Source organism: Centrocercus urophasianus, unplaced genomic scaffold (genome assembly GCF_019232065.1).
Source record: "Centrocercus urophasianus isolate 14NV4802_14NV808 unplaced genomic scaffold, USGS_Curo_1.0 seq_10, whole genome shotgun sequence".
NCBI classification, from domain to species: domain Eukaryota; kingdom Metazoa; phylum Chordata; class Aves; order Galliformes; family Phasianidae; genus Centrocercus; species Centrocercus urophasianus.
Window position 1 is genome coordinate 8,462,000 of NW_024884142.1, and position 25,419 is coordinate 8,487,418.

The 25,419-nt window shown below is 47.9% G+C and overlaps 1 protein-coding gene across 2 annotated transcripts in view; it reads right to left on the reverse strand.

Annotated features, from left to right (window-relative positions):
• Positions 1 to 1,199: 1,199 nt before the first annotated feature.
• Positions 1,200 to 25,419, reverse strand: part of GRHL1 (grainyhead like transcription factor 1) — a 38,971-nt gene continuing 14,751 nt past the window's right edge. For both annotated transcript variants that reach the window (XM_042828340.1, XM_042828331.1), the window contains exons 9-16: positions 17,505 to 17,663; positions 12,607 to 12,694; positions 10,316 to 10,455; positions 8,886 to 8,923; positions 8,696 to 8,784; positions 6,850 to 6,935; positions 5,087 to 5,151; positions 1,200 to 3,846 (exon numbers count right to left, since the gene is read on the reverse strand). In XM_042828340.1, the coding sequence (XP_042684274.1) occupies positions 3,732 to 3,846; positions 5,087 to 5,151; positions 6,850 to 6,935; positions 8,696 to 8,784; positions 8,886 to 8,923; positions 10,316 to 10,455; positions 12,607 to 12,694; positions 17,505 to 17,663 (780 nt within the window). In that variant the 3' untranslated portion in view covers positions 1,200 to 3,731. The remainder of the gene's footprint in view (positions 3,847 to 5,086; positions 5,152 to 6,849; positions 6,936 to 8,695; positions 8,785 to 8,885; positions 8,924 to 10,315; positions 10,456 to 12,606; positions 12,695 to 17,504; positions 17,664 to 25,419) is intronic.

Genomic DNA, 25,419 nt, shown 5'->3' on the forward strand with positions numbered 1-25,419 from the left:
GACGGCGCGGGCGGGGCGGAGGCTCTCCGCCAATCGGCGCCCGGCGCGAACCGCGCGCGGCCAATGGGAGGCGGCGGGCGGCGTGATCGCGGCGTGCAGGGGCGCTGCCGGAGGGGGGGGGCGGCGCGTGGGCGCGGCCCGCGGCGGCGGGCGGGAAGGCGGCTCGCCAGGGGGCGGGGGAGAGGAGCTGGAAACTGGGGGAAAGGTCGGGCGGGGGACGGAACGGGGGGCGGAGTGGCGGCCGGGAATGCCCGGGGGTGTGGCGGGGCGGGGCGGGGGCGGGGCCTGGCCGGAACTCCCCTCCCCCCGAGTGCGTGCCGCGCTGCACGTGGACGGCGGGCCGGCGCGGGGGAGGGGAGGGCCGTCCGCGTGCGGCGGGCAGGGCTCCGGCTGCACGGCTCCGGCTGCACGGCTCCGGCTGCACGGCTCCGGCTGCACGGCTCCGGCTGCACGGCTCCGGCTGCACGGCTCCGGCTGCACGGCTCCGGCTGCACGGAGCGCGTCCGCCTCGGGATGGGGCTCCCACCGCGCTCCGAGTGCGGCGTTTCCTCCTCCCTTTTAACTCAAATCTCCCCCTTTTAGGTTAAAGCCGTTCTCCCGCCCCTACCCGCTCACGTAGAACGCCCGTTTCCTCATTACATATACGCTTACGGGAGGAGCGGTCCCCGCGCACACCCACCCACGTGCTGCCCCGGGGCAGCCCCGTTATGGGCCGGCGATGAACGGATAAAGCGCGAGCTGTGCTCCGCGCCCGGCCCTGCCCTGCAGCCCGCCCACCCACGCCGCGTCACACCTAAACGGGGCCCGTCCCTGCAAGCCGGGGCTCCAGAAGGCTGCCGACGGGGAGGGAGGGCCGGGCGCACGCGGGGACACGAGGCTCCCAGCCCCACGCCGCAGCTCAAGCCCAGACTGCGAGAGCGGAGCGCCGCACTGCGCGCTGCTGGCAGTGACTCATACGGCGTCCCGAGTCGGCAAGGACAGCCCCGGCTCCGCGCAGCACCGCCCCGAACCCAAAGCCCAGCTCTGAGAGCGCCGTTCAAACGCCCCTTACAGTGCAGCCGCTCGGGCCCTAGGCAGCCCGTGCCGTACCCGCAGCCCGCCCCGACCCCCCCTCCCCGCCCCGCGCCGTTCCCTCGGGCCCTGTCGCTGTCGCAGAGGCCAGGAAAGGCAGCCGTGCTCACTGCACAGAGGACTCAGCGTTAGAAATGAACATATAAAATTTAATAGCTTGGTTTAAAATACGTTTTCAATTAAAAAACAGCAGGCAAAACCAAAAAATCAGTTCCATAACACATACATGAGGTTGCTGCTACAGAGAGAAGACCCGTGTCCCAGAGAGCCTTAGAGGAAAACAACCGGCAGATTTAGTTCACATACTTCATTACACAGTAAAAAAGAAATAACAGTCGTGTCAACCCTACCCCTACAGAGACCCTAAACTACTTCCCTGACCCCAGACTGAGATTCTGTAATAGAACTTCCATTTTCGATACAAATGTGTCAACAGATAGGGATTCTATATATCAGGTTTAAAAAAGCCCCTTGCAGCAGTGCCCCTAACTCGCAAGGGAAGCCCAATGGAGGGCAGGGCCATGCCAGCTCACTCCGGGCCCAAGCAGGATGTTAGCAGGTGGGCACGTGGTGCTGAGAGGAAAGGAGGGGGAATGGGACGCTCTGAGAGCCTGCCCGGGGTCGGCCTGAGCATAAATCCCAAAATACCACAGTCCACCTAAGTCATAAAACAATAAAATATATGGCGGGGAGGGATTTCAGGTTGGAAACCTCACCCCAGCACCAGGACAGGATTAACTGTACCCACAGCCACCAGGGTACGTTATCCAGCCTGGCTCTGGAGAGCTCTGATGCCAAAGGCCACAGCCCTCCCTGGGCAACCTTCTCCATCTGCAACCTGAATTTCTGCAACGTAAGCCCAGCACAAGGAGTGGGAGCACACATCAACACGTTTGGAGACTCTGCTCCCTCAGCCCTGGGCTCCTGGCAGCACAACAGTGGCAAGGGCCAGCCCTGAGCAGGGCACCGTGCTGTGGCTGAAGCTCCCTCAGAGCCCAGTGGGACACCAGGTGAGGCTCAGGCATTCTGCAGCATGTGCTTCTGTTTGTGAAACTCAGTGTGGCATCTACGTCCCTTTTCCAAACAGCAGCATGATGCAGCCAGACAACACTGGGTTACCACTCACTGATGGCTCAGGACACACACAAACCATTCAGCAGAATCACGTCCTACTTTGCCAGCCTACTTCTCCAGCCTACCCGGGTCAACCCAGGGCAACGCACGTCCAACCCCCCCAACTTTGTGCTGCAAACCTCCCATTAACGCAGACCACTGCCATCAGCACCGGTCCCAGAACTTCCTACCCGCTCACATCCCAGCCTGCAGTGCAGGTGGCTGTAGCTCCTACTGTGTACCTCTCCCTTGCTGCTAACCAGAGGGCACTTTCCCTTCCTAAGCACAAAGGCACAATGAGTAAGCACTATAGAGCTTACTGCAGTGGCTGGTTTTGGAGGTTTTTTGGAGGTTTCTGGCAGCTGGGACCAGACTGACTGCTGCTACCAGCTGCCCTCATTGGTCCACGGCCCCGGTTCCCTGCTCCACCACCCAACACCTTGCCAAGCACTGGACTTCCCCAGACCGAGCCACTGCCACAGGGCTTGGCAGAGGGCTGGGGGAACCCTAAGCATACTGCCAGACAGAAATCCACCCTCCAGGAGACTTCCTGACCCCTCAAGGAACCTGAATGTGCTCAGCGTTTCTTGGGCACAGCCTCTCGGCCTCAGCACAGACCACCCTGCTCAGAGCCAGGACAGTCAGGAGACAGAGCTGCCAGTGCCTTGCTGTCCAGAGAGGTTGAGGAGAGCTGCTACCCTTCCCTCCACACAGGAGAATGCATGCTGAACAAGGTCTCTGCGCACTCTACGAACGTACCAATGTGTGCTCACCTTTGGTGCATGTTAAGGCTTTGTCCTTTTTTTAAATAGCTACGTTAAATATCTGTTTTCTCTGTATATGGCATCCTTTTAGATGGGCTTCTTTGCATATATTCATGGTATATACACAAACACCATATTTTATATATATTATATATCACTTGTATGTACACATTTACAAACCTTCAAAAATATATTGCACTTATATACAATATAGCTTCATCTGATGAGAGTTCACACAGTTACTAAGGCGAGTTCTTCATAAGCAAGGCAGTATTACATTCCCCCCCAGGACACAAGTGATTTCAACAACCTGCCCTGATAAAGAGTAAACATTATGATGACTTTTCTCCAACCTGCACGCAATTCCTACCAGTTTCAGTCAGTAGTTTTGCAGCTCTACCTAACAGAAAACAGTCCAGTAAAACGCTATTAGCTGATAACAGGCTCAATTGTGGGTACCGAATAGATAAATAAGACATCACCACTCTAAAAGGCCACCTTCCAAGGGTTTCCCCTCCCTTACCTACTAGTCTTTTATACATGCTCTATTTAATTGCTGTTCTTTGCTCACTGGTTTCAAGTGCAAATAAGGTCATGAGCATTACAATGTTCTCTAGAAAGAACAGACAAAGGTATCAAGCAAAAACACCTCTCTGATCCCCAGAACAAGTCAACACCTGACTTGCTCCTGGAGAAGGTGATTGGTGTTTTACCCAACACACTACATTATGGGAAAATGATCACTCGAGATCTGTGCTTAAAATCCACAGAGGATCCGTGATCTTAGATCTCAGTGAGAGTCAGCTTGTAAGATCCTCCAACTTCTTCAATCTGCAGCTGGAAGGTATCTTCATTAGAATAGTGTTTCACAATGTTATCATCCATGTTGACCAGAATTCTGGAAAAATAAGATAAGTTGGGGAAATATTAGAGTTCTAAATGCCAAAGACAGCAAAGGCAAACTCAAATCTGAGACTGTCCAGAGGTAAGCTAAGATTCCTGCCCACCTGCATTGAATCTGCACCTGCCATAGCAAATCTAGCTGCTGTCACCCAGAGCTGCCACCAAGGGTTGCAGCCACACTTCTCAGCTGAAGGAAAGCACGAAGTGTAGCTCCTGAACTGGGAGGGAAGGAGATCTCAGAAATGGCACAAATCCCATCAGATGCTGAACATGCTTTAGCAGCCCTGGGGCTCTGAACTGGCTTGTTTGACAGTTATAACTAATCAGCAGTTATAAATAACCCCTGCAGAGTTCACAGCGAAGAAACGGCTGACATGTGGCCACTTCTTTTATTTGTGAGAATAGCTGTGTATTTGTGTGTAAGTGTGTGCATACAGGCATTTCACACACTGAAACACACAGAACTGTCCTCAGCAGTGATGCAGCTGCCATCAATTCCAAACTCTCGCAGTTATTCTGGCGTGGCAATTCTGCTAGGAAAGCACCACTACTATTTGAAATCACGTTCCAAAGGCGATTAAATTTTTCTGGTAAATTAATTTTTCTGGGCAGAGGGGCTTTGGGGAAGAAGCTAAGAAACTGAAGTGATTTTGGAGAAGGGCCAGGAAAATTACTAAAAGATTAAAAGGAAAAATAAAGGCATGTTCATAAACTCAACTACGAACTCAAGGATCGTGGCCTTTACAGGGAACAGGTATTTCACAAGTGGGGTCTTCTCAATGTAGCACACACACACAAAATAACAACAAGCCACCCAGCTTTAGTAATTCTAGCCAAATACAGACAGTGAGCACAGTTAACCATTCAAATAATTTAGCATGGGTTCAAGTAGGTTCTTTGTCACTTGGAGCCTTTAAACAAACTGAACTCTGATCTGGCATGATCAAGTCTGATTCAAATAGCAGTCAATTCCAAGACCAATGCAAGTGCAGTTACTGGCATTTATAGAGTAAGTCAGTCCAAGTGTTTAGCTCTACAGGACCCTTATGCTTTACTGCTCTCTGAGTTACATTGCAACAGGATTAGTTCAGGGCCTGAACACACACACACACACACACACACACTCATGACATTTGCATACATGCAGTGCACAGAAAGAGTTAAAGCAGATTTGCCTATGGGTTTGAAAGAGAGGAGCTCATGTTCTCAGAGCTGCCCCAAGGATACATACTCACCCTTTTTTACATTTTTTGAAGATTTTTCCTATTTTATCAAAAGGAACATCGTACTTGTCAGATATCTAAAACAAAAGAAGAAAACATCTGTAAAGCAAGGAGGCTGCTAAGATTGCCTCTCACTTACTTCAGTGCAAAACACTCAATTATGATCTAAACCTGGGCACCGATTCTTGATCTAGCAACTCCCTGCTGACTCAACAAGGAGCCTGCACAGAGAGAACAACAACACTGCACCCTCCCTGGGCTCTCTGGTCTCTCACTGTATTGAAAGCCATTTTTAAAGTCAGTATCAGACAGATCAGGTTAAAAACTACTCATCACAGTGGCTGATAAAGGAAGAAAGAGCAACAAAACACTGTGCTGAAGACAAAATGATCACAAATTTCTGCCGTAGCCATGAGTGTCCACAGCCTCAAAGCATGGCTTGTCATCATACAAATACACAAAGGCAACCACGTCTGATTTACTTTGGCAAATTGCTCTATTGAATCAACAGCAAGCACCAAACCAACGTGCTCTTTCAGAGCACAACAGCATGCGATGGGTTCTCCAAACTGTATTTACGAGCTTTTGATTCCCTGTTATGAGAAGTCCCAGTGAAACAGCAGAGGTTCAGTTTTACTTCAGGGCCCCTGGGTAAGGGAGGACCCCACAGCCTTCACTCCCTCTACCTGTCAGCCTCTCTCCAGCCTGTGTGTGCTGGCAAAGCCTCTGTGCCCCAGCACACAGCAGCTCAAGCTGCTCCCACAATTAGCCATCAGTAAAATTCCTCTTCTGCCTCATATTCCTCATCCAGATTTGTAGAGGAGAACAGACCAAGAACATCACACTCCAAAACATCACGGGCAGGAAAGGGTCTCATGTTACAGAGCCATCTCTGGTCCCAAAGAGAAGGCAATACCTGGCTGTACAGCCCTGAGGCCTCTGTCTTCCAAGCCTCCACGAGGCATTAGTCACAGAATGACGGTTAGAAATGGCAACTCTGAGCTGGTGCCAAGCATGACATCATTCCCCAGAGTTAAGCTCTGTACTTCCCTTGCAGCATTACAGCAGCAGGAGTAAGTGGAAGGCTATTTTGGAAGTCAAGCACCAGAGAATAATTTCACGCTTGTGTGCACAGACACATAAAACTGTCCAAGCACACTGCCCTGTTCTAAGCTGGGGCTTAGAAAGAGCTCCTCCCTAGCAGTCTGCAGAGGGGAAGGAAGGCCCCCAAATGTGGTTTTCACACAGAAATAAACCCAAGCCATTGAACACGCTCTGGAAATTGCTTCACCTCCTAATTCAGCTCTTATCTCTGCCACAAAAGTCATTCCAAGTGGGAACCCACTGCCTTTTTTTTTCCTCAAGGAAAAGACCTACAAACTGCTTGTTGCTGCCACATGCCCACAAAAGAGCCTGCATAAATAACAAGCCCAGAGGTCCAGCACTGCCTAGCAGTTTGTGACTCTTAAGCTCAGATTTTCAAAGACTGTTAAGAACCACCTTCTTACACCCAGATCTCATGCGTGTGCAATAAGACACTTAACAGGAAGCTTCCAAAACCCCTTTCAACAATGAACTAAAGCATTATTTACATTAATTTCCCCTTTACTGAAAGAGCATTGGCCTTCTGCATCTTTTCCAGAAGCAGCAGAGATACACGGACTCAAACTGCAACCAGCATTCTAAATCCTACGATTGTCCTTCACACACTGACTGGGCCACTTGTTTTTTCCTCAAGCAGGAGGCAAGAACTACAAATCAGCCTTCATACTCACAGCTTCCATTAGGCCTTTCAGAGATGGTGTCTTTAACATCAGTGCATCAAAGACTTCCTCTGACTCTTTTCGGACATAAAGCAACACTGAAAAGCAAATCAGAGAGAGGAGTTAACTGCAGTTGATCCTCATCAAAGAGCTGTATATATGACAGTGGCCAAATACGGAGCAATGTGGACTAAGGGTCTCATGAAGAGAGGTACATACATACGCCTACCATACACTGAAGCTGTACAGCTAGGTTAGCTCAAAAGGCACCCTTCATGCCCAGAAATACTGCATGCTTACATGTCAAACACCTTCATTCTCAAAATTCAGGTTTTTCACCAGCTGATATTTTCTATTTTTTTTTTTTTGAAAGATTACATTTAAAACACAGAAAGGAGGAATGCAAAACATGGGAGTTTCGAGAATCCAGCATCCCTTCATGTCCCACAAGTTACCTACCGTAAGATTTTTCACAGTTAACCAGTTTGACAGCCACCATCACAGCAGGTGAAGCCAACTTGGTCAGCTCCTCATTTTATAATTATCTGTACACTCCCCCCTCCTCCTACACCATCTCATCTGTTTCCCCTCTCCACGCCATATTTGAGGAATCCCCACTCCAGCTCAGCTGACACACACTACAGGCTCTCTTTCCTGCTAGCATGGGAACCAAAGAATAAGAAACCCAATTAGGTAAGTATCTCTAGCGTTCTCAAGCCAGCAGAGTCATTGTATGTAGCATCAGCCTCATTAAAAACTGCATTAAGGCTGAGGAATAAGCCATAAGAACAAAAAAGCTTGGCCTTGAACGGCTCTGCTGCCTTTAATCCATCTTCTAATGACTAGGTATTGCATGCTGGATTGTTTACAAGGGTTCATTAACTACACGCCTTTGACACACCTGCAATACAGCACAATTACTGGTCTAAGTTGACCAAGGTGAGCTAAGGACAGCACAACACCTGGATTTCCTCTGCTAGAGGAAGATTCAAAACAAGAACTGCAGATTTTTAAATGAAGAGAGCGTGAACACTCTCAGTAACAGCACAGGTAGGACATTAGAGCAGTCAACATAGAGATATTGCCATGGATCTCATTTTATTGCACACAGTCAAAAGACACCAAGAGGTCACACTTCCTTTTATAAAATCCATCATTTCCAATTAGTTTACACAGACTACCAAAGTACAGCCCCATTCGGGTCAAACTTGTGAGGTGGAAAAGGTTAAACCTCGCAAGTTTAATCTTCATCTTTTAATCCTTTAAGACTTGTCATGGTCTTTCCATACACAGCTTTCATCAGGCAGGCAATCCTCCTCTATGCCTCCTCCAAAAAGGATCTCTCATTTTCTGCCATGACACCACATTAATGTCCAATTCCACAAAGTTCAAAGATATAAAACAGGTTTAAAATCTACCAAATACGCTCTCATTTTGCTTCCTAGTGGTGAACAGCCCATCTTCCAGCACCATGGAAGATACAACAATATTCAGAAGCAGCTCTTGGCACTGAAACGTCAAACCCCCACAAAAGAGTTTCTGGCATTTTGTAATTGATTATCTGGTAAACTTCCTGCTCAAAAAACTGGTACGAACTGCTCAATATCTCTGCACCTTTCCTTACACAAAATTCAAAAGCAGGCAGTGCCTGAGCTGGCAAAAAAGCCCCAAAATTCTCCCACGGCAAAAAGATTTGTGAAACTGAATTACAATCTGACACACGTGTACTTTCCATTATTAGTCAAAACAAGAAGGTCAGGATAAAGCATACTACAAAATGAAACAATCTCAGGGGCTTCTCTTTATCCTGATGGACAAGCACTCCGATAATGCAGTCTTTGAAAGGAGAAAGTAATACCTCTTTTTGGTTCTTCTATTCTGGCCATTTTGTTTGGAGTAGCAATGAAGTCCTCTTCACCAATGTAACCTCCTCTCTTCAGGTTGGAACTGTCATTGACAGAGCAAAACATCAGCCACAGTCCAATTACAGGGACTTACCTCCTTTCCAAGGGCAAAGTTTCAGGAGTCTGAAAAAGCACAGCTCTTACCTTTCACCTTCTAGCTCTTCAGAAGCAACAGGAAGGACCTTTTAAAACAAAGAAAGATTTTCTTGAAATATGCAGAAAAGCATACGGTGATTTGACTAGCTAGTGAGAGCCTAAGAGCATATTCTGTCCTCTGAGAAAACTACATAGTAGTCTGAACTCCACAAAACAAAGCCACACGAAGACATAGCATTTGGCTGGCATTACACGGTCCTCCAGCAATACACTTCCCATCCCTTCAAGCACTAACTGCAAACAGCAACTCTGCAATAGTTCTGCTTACATCCAAGAGTCATTGCCACTGAGCAATTCTGCTGTATTCCACACAAGCAAAGGTCCAACAGTGACACGTTTTTGTTCTGGCAGAGAGAACCCCTAAACCCACAGTAGGAAATGCAGGGGATAGGCAGCCGGCTCTCTTGCTCAACTGACTGATAAACACAGCAGTACAAGCTAGAGGGGAAAAAGAGGCTGTCAAGAAGGCAGCCAGACGCACCTTTACTGCTACAAGTAAGATCCTTTGATCCAAGCAAAAAGACATCACCTTCATTTTAATAAACAGACAGTACTTTTGCTTAGGGTTGTGCAAGCTTTATCCAGAACTGGAATTCATTTCCTCTTTATCTTTCAACTCTGTATTGAACAACACTTAGACTCAATCTTTCAAAAGGCAGTAAGTACCTTCTTTATCACTTCCCCTGCAGAGAAATTGAAGGATCTCAAATGCTAGGGATGGAAATGCACAAGAGCTAACTAGTTCTCTGTCTAGGCTAACGTAGTCTTCCAACAGTACTTAAAACTACAGCTTATAGAGACAAGTTTATTTCGATTCTCTGTTAGGAATTGAGGCCACTGTCTTAAAAAAGTAACACTGATATTCTATTAGAGCATGCCAGAACTCTAAACACAGGAAGACTGAAGATTTTGAAATTTGGTTGCACTCATTTTTTCCCTTCCAGCTTCCTGTCAGCTGGGACTTTCCAGGAATGCTGAGGCAGGGTGATCTGGCAGCAGATCACACAGCTGACACGCTTGCCAGCTCCACAAAACAGCTTTTCACTCTGCAGCAGCAGGCTGCAGAAGCCTGAAGTCTACAGCAGCACAGCAGAAAGCCAGCAGACTTTACAAGAGAAAACCAGCCTGCAGTTCCTTCTGTGAACTCTCAGCTGGAAATGCTTTGGAAAAATCATTTCAGGTTCTTCACAACAGTAGCTCACAGGAAAATAATTTATTCAGAAAACATCCCCAGTTAAGTCCAGCCAACACGTCTAGGAGCAATGTCTCTTGCTCATGTAAGACTCAGCCTGTGTTTGTTTACAGCATCAGCACAGACAGTCTGGTATTTCATATTTAACAGAAACACACAGCACCCTAGACTTCTTGCAAATACACCCCACAGCACTCATCACTCCCACACCCACGGCTTCACTTACGTGAGCACCACGCTGCAGATTTGCAAAGTGAACATCAGGAATGAAGAGGACTGGCTGAGTGTCTAAATCCATGAAGGGCTTGAAGATAGTGATGTCCGTCCGCTTATGCGAGGGAAGCATTGGCACTTTGACATCAGAAACTGGAGAGAGACCAAAGGCTGGGTCAGAGGACAGCACAGACAGCGAGAACGGTGCAGGCAGTGAGGAGGCCGAAGCTCTCCCACATCATTTAAAAGGCACACACAGGCTGCTGAACAAGAGTACCCAACAGTCAGGGTCAAAGGGAGAAGCTTCTGTAGTAGAGGAGTTTGAACCTGGGTTGTCTTGGGTAAGGGGGGCTGGACTCCAGCAGAACAGCAGAGAATGAATTCCATTTAAGTGAACTGTCTGACTCCATCTGAGTATTAAGCTGGGCTGCAGGGTGGTCTGACCACTAACCCCAACAGAAAAACCTAGGTCTTCCATATACCAAGTGGAACAGAGAACAAAAGCTGTTTAAAGCCCCCCCTGCCCTTCTGCTTAACCAATCCCCCACAGTGGGCTGCTGAATTTCCCACACCAGAACGGTGGAAAGAAGAGAGAGAAGGAAACAGACTGCCACCCACACAGCTGGGCACCTCTCCAAAGTCTGTATTAAGCAGCATGTTTGCTCTAAAGAGATGCACAAATCTGCTCACGAGTTGCATTTCCATTTCATACTTCTCAATTTATATTCTTCATCTCATCATTCGCCCTGGTCACCCCCAGGCTGCCAGACCCCACGTCATCCCCCACCAGCACCATCTCCCACAGAGGACTTCAGCTCTCACCACACACCAAGTCAGTGACACAAAGCACAGCGTTCATTCACAAAAGCCCATTTGGGACAGAGTGAGGCAGGAGGTGCCTCAAATTGCTGTTCTGATATGACCAGATTCTGATATCTGGTCATGTCAGAACCACAGATTTCCATTTAACTACCACGTGGAAACTTTTACACTTTGAGTGTATAGCAAAGCACTTCACCTCTCATGTTTCCGATCAGAAATAAACTTTTTTTGCCTTGTAAAACTGATTTTTCAAAGACTGCTCAATCCCTGTAAAATAATTGTTCTGACCAAAAGTCAACATTTCTGCTGTTGCTAAGTCCACTTGCATACGGTATCAGTAATCCCAGAGGTGGGTACAACAGCTTTTGTCTTAGAGCAATTAAAAACTCCTAACATAAAAACCTCAACAGCAACGCACTGCACTTTCCAGGAAAATCAAGGTCTCTCCAGGTTAATTCTCACTAGAAAGCTTCTGTACAAATACAAGATCCTGGAAATTGGTATTGAAACTGAGTTTTCACCTTCCAGCAGTCTTTTGACAGCCAATGAGGCAACCACATTTGTGAAATGCTAGCAGTGTGCTAAAGCTGCCTTTTACGTAGGGGAAAACAAATCAAAACAGATCCCTTCAACGTTGGCCCTTGAGCAAAAGGGTTCCCTCAGAGCATTACCTTCTTCTGAAGCTGCTCCAGCAGCCCATACCTGCTGTGTCAGGAAAATCCTGCCCAACAAGCTGTGAGATGCCTGCCTGTCCAACTAGTCGGACTGCTCACAGCACAGCTCTGATAAGCAAGGGAGAGCACACGCCTGCCCCATTAAAGGGAGCATTGGGAGATGTGTTCTCTAAGCAGCTCTGTTAGCCAATAACAAGCCACCAAAATGTAGGATCTGTTGCAGTCAAGATACATAAACCTCACCTGCAGCAGCCAAGGGGAAGTTACTTAGCAGGAGGCAGCTGTGCAGCCTTTGTGTACTGAGAACACAGAGGTCTTCACATCGCTCATACGTATGGAAACAACTTCTACTGAAAATACTAAATAAGGATGGCTTCGCTCTAGAAGAGTGAGCACAGGGCTGGAAGGCACAGATTCAAGCCTGCCACCATCTTGCTGCACAGCTGTAAGCACCTTCCAACATACGCTAAAGCTTAAGTTTAAGATCAAGTTAGAAATGTTAAGAACAGCTCCAGCTCTTGTGGACACCTGAATCTACAGGGGCTGCAGCAAGCATCCAAACATCACACACACCTCATCACTTCAACTGCTGGTAAATGTGCACCAGGATCCTGTCTTGGACAGGAAAAATCACATAAAGTCCTAAATGACTCAGTAACTTGTTAAATGCAATTAATGATCCATAAACAACAGCTTAAAACAAAACCAACTCCACAGGGGAGTTGACTCAAGAGTACTACTGCATAAACTATTTGTAAACAAAATGAGATCTAATATTTAAAATACTCGTGGAATAATTTCTACTTACAGGCATTCAACTGAGAGCTGGGGTCAGTGCACTTGCCTTTTCTTTTGCTTTGCTTTCTTTCTTCATCCCTGATCTTCCTTTCTGCTCCCTGCCAAGAGATTAAGGGAAGTAGAAGTGAGGAAGGTTTCTCAATTTGTTGTTTTCTTAGCTGCAAAAGCAGGAACAGATTCTTCCAGAGCTGTGCTTGCAGAGGTCAGATCCAGGGTACCTGAGATGCAACTCCACCTGTATGCCAACACTGAGATCTCCCAGCATTTACTTTCAAATCCTATCATGAATGAACTCCAGCAACCACACAGAAGGTGCCATTACTTCCTTTTCTTTCAAGTCAGATAGAAATAACAATTGTATGAAGCACAACAAGATATACCTGAAGTATTTGAAACACTAGAAACTCTCAAGTCCTCCCAATTTAAGAGTTCATAAGATAATTAGTGAGCATTGATCTATAACGTCAAGCCACGCACGGATCACCAAGATACCTTCCTGCATGCTGCATGTGGAGTCAGCAGCAGCTATAGAAGCCTCTACAGTCTAAAGCTGTAGACATTCACTGCTTTAATGTAGGCATTATTTCTTTCTTTCCTTTGCATCAGCACTGGGCTGTGGTGGAAGCCACAGAGACCAAGCTGGGTTGCTGCCCACATAGCTCCTGGCACTTCACCCCAAGCAGCAGTGGGGACACAAAGTCAAGGTAGATGCAGACAGCTACAACAGAAAATCACTTCCATTCCTCCAGCTCTGAACACAACCCCACGTGACTGTGGGTTAGGGCAGGGATGTCACACAGCCAGCTGCAGGAAGCAACTGGCCCAAAGTAGCTACCCAAGACTCAGTTGGGGTGCTGCCATCAGACCACTGCCCCAGATGGAGCGCACAAGCTCTGCCCTCCTGTAAAACAGAGTAACAGTCATCTGGCCACAGAGGAATTACGGAAAGCCATCACTGCTTCTTTCTAGCCCTGCAGAGCTGCCAGTAACACTCCCACATTGCTGTGCAGAGCAGAGGAAGAACAGATTAGCTATAGCAGACAGTATCAAAAAACACATGGCAGTAAGGTGTGAAATAGTACCTAATAGTACCTAATACACACATGTGAGAAAGGCAACAGCCCTCCTAACCACGCAGTAAATCCACACTCTATGGGCAACACCACATTAACACCTGCAAGGTTGCAGCAGGCATGTCTGCACTAGCAACTAAAGGGAAGATTCACCTACACATTTGATGTGCACCAACACATAGCTCCTCTTTGCCCCGCTGGCAGCAGGGACACAAGTAGTTTCATGACAGCTGTTGTGGAAAAAAAATCAAGAAAGTTGCTGATAAAGACAAGCCTGCTGCTGGCTGCAGCTGGCCCCATAACAACAACAAAGGCTCCACCAGGACAGTGAGGACACCCACCCAAACTCCAGATGGACCCACTTCCTCTTTGTGCCTTCTGTCACCAGAGGGGTTGCAGCATCTCAGCTCAACAGCAGAAGTTGGTGGCAGAAAGATTTGGCTCCAGCCCTGTGTTCTCTACCTTTCATGTGCAATTACTGAAGTTCTGCTCCTCAGACTTTATGCTATAGAACAGCACCGTCTTCAGTGCCAAGAACATACAGATCCACTGACAGGATTTGTATGCATTTTGAGGAAACCTCCTCTGACCTCTCCCTTACTGCACAGTCACAGAGCTCTGTTATATACAGTCAGCTGGGTTCTCCCTGGGTCCCTGCATCACCTCAGCTACTTACACGACAGGCTCTTCTGTTTGTCAGCTTGTTACTAAGAGCCAGGGGAAGGAAAAAAAAAAAAAAAAACAAATCAACAAAGATACTGGAATCCCATATTCTGCAGTTATGGAGTAAGTATGCTCACAAGAAAAAGATCTTCCCAACTTTCCTCACCAGCCTGCAATGCTGAAATGCAAGATTTCACACTCTTGCCAACATGTTAAAGGCTGCAGGATTTTTCTTTGTTGTTTCTCCTCCCTCGTGTAACGGGTTCTTGGGCTGTCAAAGGGAAGCTGTGCTCTGGAGAGCCATCATTCCTCCCTCCTGCAGCAAAACACAACTTACATGATAAGCAACAGCTGCACAGGTGCAAAGCTGCGACACGGTCAAAATGGCACAGTCCTCAGGACACCGCTGGGCTGCCTGGCTCCTGCCCACGTGCTGGGTACAACAGACGTGCTCTGAGATGCCCCCAGCCCCTCTTGTTTAGGTAGGGCTCTGGCAGCCTGCTCGCAATGCAGAGAAGCTTCCCTGTGGGACAGGCTCACTCCAGCCAACAGCTGGGCATCCTGCCCACGTGCCTGGCATGTCCCCACATCTGACAATGTAGTGAGGATGCTTAGCTGGTGGAGAAAAGTCACTACAAGAGACTTCTGCTACTCTCTTGTTCATGGAAACTAGGGCAAAGGGATGTGGAGACGTGAGAGCACAAGGGATGCTGAGCCAAAGGGGTCTAATAACAGCACATCACTGTTGAAAGCCAGCTGGAGGCTCAAGCTGTGACCCATGGCATGCAGGGGGGGTTGCAGAAATAACACTTCTCACAGGTCCTCGGGGCTGGCCCTTGGCATCTCTCATCTCCTTGCTTCTGGGTTCATGAAGTAGGTCAGAGAAGAAGAGATCTAATAGGAGGGGAAGCTGCTCACTGCAGAAGCATTAGAAATTCTGGAGGGGGGGGGGGGGATTTACTGGGCTGGGACAGAGGCAGAAAGCATTATCCCCTCTCAAGCACTCTGCACCAGCACAGCCTGTTCTTCAGCCAGCTGCATCACCTCCATGACCTCTTCTTTCAACATCTCACTGGTTTCAGTACCCCACAAAAACCCTCTCACTGCACAGCAATGGCAGCTCCCAAAGGACACCGTCAGCAATAGTTTGTGAGAGCATGCATTTAATTGCCCCTTGCCCATGCAGCACTCAGCTGTGTCCCAGAGTTCTCCCTCTGACAGACCACCCCCATCCCTGGTAGCCCAAGCACTTCCATGACAAGCCTGAAGGAAGCCTGCACTATGATGCATTACAGAAAGGCAGCAATCTCTGTTCAGCTCCTGAAGCCACATGGGAGGTAAGATGCAATCCAAGCATGGTGGGCACCTTTAGGCTCCTTCCACACGGAACACAAAGAGCAGAAACGCCGGAAGAAACTTCATCTCACAGGCAGCAACCAAAAACCAGAACCAAGCAGCAGCAGCTTCCCCTGCCCCACAGGTTCCTCCCTTCCTGTGCAAAGGCGATCGCACAGCATTAACACAACTGCTTGGCCTTCCATAGAAAATCTATGAATTCACACACATAAAACAGCAGAGCACTCCCATGCCAGTACCTAGGTTTGATGTAAGGTCAGGCAGGCCTTAGGTGGAATTAGGGGGTCTACAGAGCAGTTGGTTGGCCACAGCAAGGCTATTTTGTGCTGGTTTTTTTTTTTTTTTTTCTTCCCCCCAAAAAAAGATCTTCACAGTGTAGAATTGGTTCCCCAAGAAGAAAATGGGTAACAGCACACCTGCAGGTAAAAGGTGGCAACAAACACAGTAAGGACAGTGATACATGCAGATGACACAGTTATGTGCAGAGGAAGTAGCCCTGAGAACATTCATTAATTCTCTTCTAAGTTCATCATCATCACAACAGTCTTCCCAGGAAGGAAAACAAAACTCTTCCCAAGAGGCACACGAAGGAAGACAAATAAACAACTTTATACTGATAACTGCAAGCAGCTTCTCCTAATATGCAGGAAAGCAGAGAGGCCTTCATTACCAGTTACTTCATCAGGTTGAATATGAGGAAACATTTCTTCTCAGAAAGAGTGGTGAGGCAGTGGCACAGGCTGCCCAGGGAGGTGGTGGAGTCACCGCCCCTGGAGGTGTTCAAGAACCGTGGAGATGGGGGCACTGAGGGACGTGGCTAATGGCCATGCTGGGGATGGATCAGTGGGGGGATGAGATTATCTTAGTGGTCTTTTCCAATGTTAATGATTCCATGATTCTGTTTAAAACCAAAAAGCAACAATAAAACATGGCAGGTTATTACTAGGGTGCTATTAGCAGAGGCAGATTAGAGGGCTCCATAGATTTGGGGAGGCGGTGGGGCAGAAAAAAAATGAAATGGGACACTCATATTCCAGCAGCATGCCAAGGAAAGACTGCACATGATGAGATCAATGCCTGATAGCTCAGGCCTCCAGAGGGAGGGTGTGAACCTATTCTCAGACCTGGGACTGCAGAGGTGTGCGAGATCTCGCTCGCAAACAGTCCTTCTGATGAAGAGGGGCTGGATGTGAAGAGAGGCCCCAGCCAAGTATGGTGCCAGCAAGGCAGAAGTTCAGTATGGCTCCCAGTGATGGACAGAGGGACTGGGGAAGCCATGCAACACTCCTGCCAGCCAGGAGAGCTCTTGGTCGCTCTGGAAACAGTAACACTGCATATCACCTGCTACCATCTCCCTTGAAAGATTGTTCAGATGGGAGCAGGTTAAAAAAACTGAGAAGTCTTTCTTCACAAACCCAGAGAAGCTCTTACAACTGCTTTCAGCTCAGCTCCTGTAGCTTCCCTCACTCTTTCAGGTGATCCATGACTGGGAAAGGTGTTAGTTCTTGAGGTGTTAAATGCATGAGGCAGAGCAGTCAAATTACAGCATCTATCCACCCTGTAAACACACTACACTGCTGTATCCCATAAGGGCACAAAGAGAGCAGCTCCATTTTACGCTCAAAGGGTCAACTTGACAACAAAAGAAAAGCATAATAAGAAAACACAAAGATATTTACAAGGGATGACATGGTGCAACTTAGGCAAAAATGAACGCCTTCACTTGTCCATATCAATTGCACTGTTCAAACAAAAGCCCCCTAAGCTGAGGAGCAGCCTTTCCCAAAGTATCATCTGCACATTGACCCAACCTTACCTTATCACAGAAGACTTTAATCTGGCAGTAGGCACGGTGCACAGGTTTGTTACTCCTGTTGTTGTAGCTGTAGGTGTCGATCTGAAGATTCAGGGGCAGGCCTTTAACTCCTTTCTGAGAGGAAAAATCTGTGCTGAGGCAGTTCACAGAGATGAAAACCTGCAGAAGAGGAAAACAGTACTCATCAGCAGTGTCACAGATTGCTCACTGGCCACTGAACAACTGCATGACAAGTGGAGATCTAGATGCTGCTCTCCACCCCTACATGCAGCGCTCTCTATCTTCAGAGATTTCAGGTAAAAATGCATGAGAGACATCACTGCATTCCTAATTCGTTATCCAAATCATGACAGGGGCAAAGTCATTTCAGTAAGAGTCAATTTCAGTAAATTCTCAAGCTTTGAGATCTCCATCCACCTTTCCCAGACATTTACACCAGGCCTCTCTGCAGACACAATGCTCATTATTGGCACATCTCAGAAGTTGCTGGAGATATTGCAGGAATGCTTCCCACCAACTAATTGCTTACTTCTTTTGCTGCTAAAGTGAAACACCAGTCTGACACTGCACAGAGAGTTAGTGCCACCTTCCGGAGCCTCTCAGCATTGCAAAATCCCTTGCTCATTTGCAAGTAGTGGATGGGTTTGATCAGGAACCGAGATTTTGCAAAGTGCTTATCAAAGGCTTCTTTGCACAGGTTCTGCAACAGCTTTCTCAAGTTCTGACACAATGGGGAAATGGAAATGCAATACCTATCAACAGATTAGGATACGAGTTCTTATTCTCATATAAAACAGTGCAATAAAAACCTAAAAGGAAAAACCAAAGAACAGGGAGGCTGGCTGCCCAGTCGAGCACTGCTAAGCACAACCCCTGGCACAACAGCCCAGCAAACAGCCACAGCCCCTTCTGCAGGACCTTGCCAACACCCTGCCAGGTCTCACTCCTACAGAGAAACTGAGACATGTGGAAAGTATTTCCAGTAAACATCAGCAATCCACAACCACCTGCATGTTGAGCTCCAGGGCCCGGAATGGGCAGAGGGAGGGTGCTGGCAGCACTACCAGGGTGAGCAATTGCTCCAAGGAGCCTGAAGAGATGCTCTCAGCTGCTCTGGGACTGTGTAATCAGCCACATGCGCAGCCTGGGTAATTGTGCTCCCTGAGCACTGGTCTTGTTCGTAAGAGAGCCTTAACTCTGCTGTGTGCATACTTTTACATCTTTTCAATTTTAAATATACGGACCCATGATGAATATTCACATGCAGCTCTCCTGTCTGCATGGGAAAGATGACTGCATGCTGCAAGTAAACAGGCACCAGCAGCTGCTCCACGTCTCCCACAGCCCCAACATTCCTGCAAAACCCCTCCTGAAGTCCCACACTGCTGCACCCCAAGAGATCGAGCACCCACAAAACGGTGTCACATCTTCTCTGGCAAATTCAGGTCTAAGTACGGGGCACTCCACTGGAAGAGGCCCCCAGGCCCAGCCTTACCAGCTATGCAAAGCACGCACAGCACTCCGGGCAAAAGGCGGCAGCCTTGGCACAAGAGCTACGTGCTGCTGCAGCACAACTGTGTGGGGATCTCATGGGAACCTGGGATCGGCTGTCAGATGACAAAGATTATCCTCCTACTTGAAATTCTCCTCATTTGATTAGTTCTGGCTTTGAAGAGTTGACTTCATTTCAATGCCATTTAAGTCTTCAGGACTCTAGGCGGGAGACGACAACCCAAACTTTCTTGCGCCTTTGCCCATTTGTACCAAACCACCTCAGTTAAAAGGGATCATCTGCTTCTCCCAACCCATCCTGCAACTCTGAGCCCCATTGTAAGTTTGAAGTTGCTTCAAATTCCACAAAAGGGGCACTTCAGAGAACTGCTTTTCTAGGTTGAGCTAGAGGGTCAGTCTCAGCCCGGTGCTTTGCTCAGGAAGATGTGACTGTGCTCAGAGAGAAACGCAGGGCTGGGTGAGTGAACCAGCTCTGTGAGCCAGCTCCATCCCCACCCCACAACTGCCAGAAGAAAGAAAAATGTAACCGCAGAAGTTGCTCCACGTCTTCAGCCTGCTGAGCAAGATTCCTTTTCATGTGTCCAACCTATTTTCCTAAGGGCAGTTCCGCATTCTCAGCTATATTAAGATTTGCTGTTACTTTGAAAAAAAATAAAAAAAAAAAAACACATTTTCATCTCACCTCCCAAGATTCAACATAAAGCCGGCACTTAAAAATAGAGTGCTGTCAAGCCCAAGCACTTACGAGCGTGAGTCAAACCCTCAAAAGTTACGCAGATTTTCTTTAAAGATCTGGAAAAGGATCAGAAACCTGTTCCCGAGTTTTATTTTGCTTGCTTGGCAGTTATACCCGTGGTGTATACTGAATCATATTTCCAGGCTTTGCCAGACTTCATTTTCTGTTGTTGTTATTAATGAAAGCTGACAAATAGCTCTGCACAGCGGTGTTTGAGATGGAACACCAAACAACAAAGCCTGCAAGCCAGGACACGATGCTATAACTCCACATTCGGTGACATTCACCTCAGTGCACTCCAGACCTCCCATGGCCACGGTCAGCACCGTGCAGCCACAGGGCAGGTGAGCAGCAGCCCAGTCCTGCAGAAGGAACAACCTGAGACACAGGGATGAAAGCAGCTGCTTTGAGATCACGCTGGAAGGTGGCATAGGAAGAGCATTGACCTTCTTGGCTCCGTGAGCCATCTAACCACCTGACTGCTCACAGCTACGAAGGAACACACTGTGCCTATGGTCAGATCTGCAAGAAACGATCTTCAGCTTTAACTCTGCAGAAAAACCTAATCTGCTCTGCTGCACGCCCTCAAGGAAGGGCAGCACAGACAGCCAGGTTCTTTCCACGCAGCACCTTTTTCCTAACAAGATCTGCCTTTCAAACAAACCAGGAAAAACAGGCGTAATTAAAGGGCAATCAAAGCACTGCAGGAACCTCGCTGTCAGCGAGATGAAAGATGTCTTTATAACATGAAGGCCTGCATACCTACATCTCCTCTCCCTGGTTTATCTTGGACGCGGGGAGCTCTTTGGTCACACAAGAAGCACCAGCAATTTTGCTTAGTCCAAAGGTTGCATATGCAGAAGCTTTAGATGAGATGTCACTTTGCACAGCCTCCTCTTACCCGCTGCAAAGCTGAAAGGGATCCTGGGGCTGGCCCAGGTAAAGGCAGGCTGCGTGGATGGGAATCAGCTCTGCCCAGTCCCCAGCACCACATGTGGTATAACCTGGACTAAGGTCACATAACAGACCTCCACTCATGCTACGGATTTCCTTCTGAATATAGCCCTAGACAGATGGGCTTGGGACCATCCTCATCTGATTACCTTCCTCCCTGCAACTTAGTCTTTTTAAGCAGAACATAGCTAAATTGCATTCAACTCCTCCTATTTATGCTCCATTATGTTTTTGTAATCAGAAGATAAAATCACTGCTCAATAATCCAAGTCCATTGGCCATTTCTTTTCTCAATTCAGAAAAAAAAAATATCAGCTTTTCTCTAGCACTCTTAGGTAGGCAAAAGCCTCTTGTTTTAATGTTATACTGAACTTAAACCTATCCGGATGCTCGAGACTTTGGTTCACTGTATTTGGAGAAAACACAAAGCCCAGAGTCTACAACATACCCAATAGGGACAGGTTAAGCTGCTTCCTCAGGAAGGCAGTATAAACCATTCTTCTTGACCTTAAGTGCTGATGGCCCACTAGTTCCAGTGTTCTGCCCAAAATGCAGCAGGCAAGGGGATTCCAATGTATCCCATTTCCATAACACCAAGGCACAGTCTTGCTGCAGATGCCTCACCAGACTCCCTGCTCCCAGAACCAGCCTGGGGCCTCACAGACCTCACCCAACAGGACCCACTGTGACCATGCTGCATTGCACTCCGCTTTCTCTCGGTGCAGCAAGCTCATTCCTGTGGTCTCTGGCTGGGGAAGGCAGCAGGGAAGTTGCTGTACAGTTGACTTTATCTCTGTGTCAATTTCACTTTTTGTAGAACAGAGAGCCACGGAACCCCTCAACTGAACTAACCTGAAGAGGAACCTTTGAGGCTTCCACACAAGATTAAAAACCAGGGGAACAAATAAGGCAAAGGATGCATCTAACCTAAATAAAAGAGTGTGGTTTGGACCAGCGGATTTGAACCTGCCTGCCAGCAGGAGCTCTGGGAATGTCAGTTCCAGGCCTGAGAGCTGCTTTGCACAGTGACCCACAGATGCATGCAACCACATGGTCACTGTACTCCTGCTGAATAGCTGGAGGAACAGCCTTAGGCCCAAATTCCACAGACAGCTCATTTATCAGCCATCCACCAAAGAAAAATTACCCAGAAGCTCAAAGGTCAATATTTAAGTGCTGATGGCCGAAAGCACATGGGTTCTCTAAAGGCTTTGCTAAATACAGATGTGAATGAGAAAGACAAAGGGGTCTTTCCTAAAGAAACAAGCACATGGATGTATGCAGGAGAGACCTTAAAGTGCTCGATCCTGTTGAGCTGGATACAAACCTTTCCTAGCCCCGGAGCCTTATAAATGACACCAGTGCAGCCCCAAGAGGCAGAGTGCCATGCTAACATGGCCATGTGGCTTCCAGGAGTGGAGCTGGGCCGTGGCCAGGCAGCTGGCAGCACAAGCAGTGCAAGCATGGGTCTCTGCCTGCACACATCCATGAAAGTACAGCCCAAGAAAGCAGTGCTGGGAAGGCTGCTCTGCCTTTCAAAGAAGGAGGAAGAAAAAAAAAGAAACGCTTGGTACCGATCACCTGAGAGGTCGCTAATCTTGCTGCTCTCACATTTGTTTCTTCACCTCCCACATGCACCACAGGTTTTGCATCAGCAGGGTGAGAGCCAAGGCAGAGATAAAAAATTGGGCAACTCATGCACCTGTGGGCTCCCCAGCCACCTCCTGCCTTCAGGATCGGACGCTCCAAATAAGGGTTGTCTGGCAGATCTGCGATAGGGCCGCATCCGCTGCGGCTCCCTGAGACCCAGCGCCGTCCTGCTGGGAGTCCAAGGAATTTGCTTGCGCTCAAAGCCTCCAAAGCCCAATCCCAGCTACTGGCACAACACACAGTGTGGGTCCCACACCCTGCCAAGCAAGGCGGAGTGGGAAACATCACCCGGTCCCAGATGAAAGAACATCCTCCTTGCAAGCTTGTTCCGTCAACAGAATGAAATTGCATAGTAATGAAAGGAAAATACATATTCCTGCTCACAAAGAGCAACACTGATTGCTATTCCAACATGTTCTGGAGCAAGGAAATACTCACAACACATGGGAAAAGCAGGGATAGAGGTTCCCATTCCTACAGTACTCCCCTCACCCCATACTCTGATAAGATAAAGATGCAGCCCAGGTGTTGCTCTCATTGGAGTGGGTGGAAAGAAAATAAAAGCAGCAGTTTGGCAAAGGAAAAAAAAAAAAAATAAAGCAGTATGTTTTTAAAAAAATCTGGAAGAATGAAGTCTACTATGGCAAAAGATGGCTGAAGAAGAAGTTCTGCAATCAGGTATGAAAGGAATGGAGTTAAAATCATCACCACCCAGTTCTGTCCACAGAAAAACTACTGCAGAAAGGTTTCTGCTTTGGCATTAAGAGACATGCTGTGAGCTCCATGTTGGAAAGATGGTGGAGTTCAAGGTGCCAAGTTCTGGAGGAACGACTCTTAGCTGAAGAACTGCTCCTGATGTGCAGTGTTTAAAATAAAGAGCAACAGACACTTGGTTTCAGCACAGAGAACGGAGAGCTGTGTTAGCAGGCAGGTAGGCAAGACTGGCTGTGGCTTTCCTACATCCCTGCTCCTAAAGCTGTATGTACTTGTGCACCAAAGTACTTGTGGTCTGCAGCCTTGGCTTCAAACCAATACCTTTCCTTTAAGTATGTCTGACTCAACACATTTCATAGTTTCATTTCCAACTAACCAAACCTGTACCTCCCCAATGCTGCTGAAGGTGGCAACACCTTCTTTAATGAGGCATATGACTGCTGTTTCATTACAATGGCATCCACATAAATACATGCAATATTCATCAATCAAGAAAGTTGAATTTTTTTCTATGGTGAACACTAAGTGAAGATTGTGCTAGAATAAACTCTTAAAATAAACCAGCAGAGTACACCCCTGCCTTACTGCATGTTACAGCAAAAGACCCACCCTCTCCAAGAAGTGGGCTCACCTAACAGAAACCTGCCCAAGAGCTGCAGTTGACGTGCACGAGGACCTGCTGAAAGACCATCCTCAGAGAGCAAACTACTATTTTTAAAGGCTGACTCCAATTAGCTTCCAGTTACCTTATAGACTTTCCCACATTTCTTGGACAAAAAAGAAAAAAGCAGTTTAATCAGATTTGTAATTTTTAATTGTAATTCAGAGCGTCACTTTAGAGAAAGCACAGCATCTACCCTTTAGTGGAAAGAGCCAAAAGCTTTACCAGAGTTCTCCAGCCCTAAAGCTGCTGTTACACCCTGACTAAGTACCTCATTTTAGTAGAAAGGGTCTTTCACACACAGAGACTGCTTACAATGCCTTTTTTTGTTTTTGGAGGGAAGGAGTGGGAGGACAATAGGGCCCTTAATGTGCAGTGACATCACTTTTGGCTGCAGTCCTACCATCCAGCCTAAAACCAGCAGACAGAAGCCCTCCACAGGGCCCTGCTCAGGAGCCACTGACTTTCAGAAGGAGCCACGGCAAGCATGGAAGGCTGCCTCCAACACCAGCAGGGACCTGCGGTTCACATAACCACATAACCTGTCAAAAACACGACTGCCACGAAGACACCTGCTTGCTTTACTGTGCTCTGCCCAGTGCTCTTCTGCCGAGTTACAGCTCTTGGGCTTTCAGCCAAACAGGTTAGGAGCAGAGCCTGGAGCGAGCCAGCTCAGCGCTGAACTGTGCGGCTGAGCCCCTCTGCAGAGCCCCCAGCCCAGAGCACAGCACGCTGCCTTGCCTGGGGCAGACACGGGGCAGGAGCTCAGACAGCACCCGAGCCAAGCTGGATCCAGCAAAGCCAGTTAACCCTGGGGAAACCGATCTGTCCAGATTGTTCAACTGTCACTGCCTTGAGAGCAGGCCATGTCTCCAGGCCAAGGTTAAGGGAGAGAAAATGTTTCACAGCCTAACGGCTAACAGGACAGAACAGCCAATGTGAAGGACAGAGCAGCAGGAAAGACTTGCAGGAAATGTACATTTACCCACGCACACATTGACAATTCTCTAGAATCATTAAGATTGGAGAAGACCACTAAGATCAACTAGTCCAACGATCAACCCAGCACCAAGCCCACAAACAACATCCCTAAGTGTTCACTGGAACAGGTTGCCCAACGAGGTTGTGGATGCCCCATCCCTGGAGGCATTCAAGGTCAGGCTGGATGTGGCTCTGGGCAGCCTGGTCTGCTGGTTGGTGACCCTGCACATAGCAGGGGGGTTGAAACTAGATGATCACTGTGGTCTTTTCAACCCAGGCCATTCTATGATTCTGTGATTCTAAGTGCTACATACAACTTTTTGAGGAAAATCTCCAGGGACAGAAACACCACCACCTCCCTGGGCAAGACCGCTGCTGGGTACCAACCAAAAGGAGAATCAGGCACACTGTGTAATCTTGAGAAGAGATGGTTCTCAGTCTCAAAAACTTACAGTCTGGATCTACAACTACTTTGCCTGGCTGCCAGATGGAGTCAAAGACACAATAAAAGAGCAACAAAAAGAGCAGCAAGGACAGGATTCCTCTTCCCTAACTTAAGAAGCTGACTTCAAAGACTGTCCAATCAATGGGGAATGGCAGACACCTCCACAGAAAGCTCCATTCCAGCTCTAGACACCCCATCCCTAACAAAGGGACAGAAGAAAAAGGCAACAGGCTTGTGTTCAGACACCTAAAAGCTGTTAGCA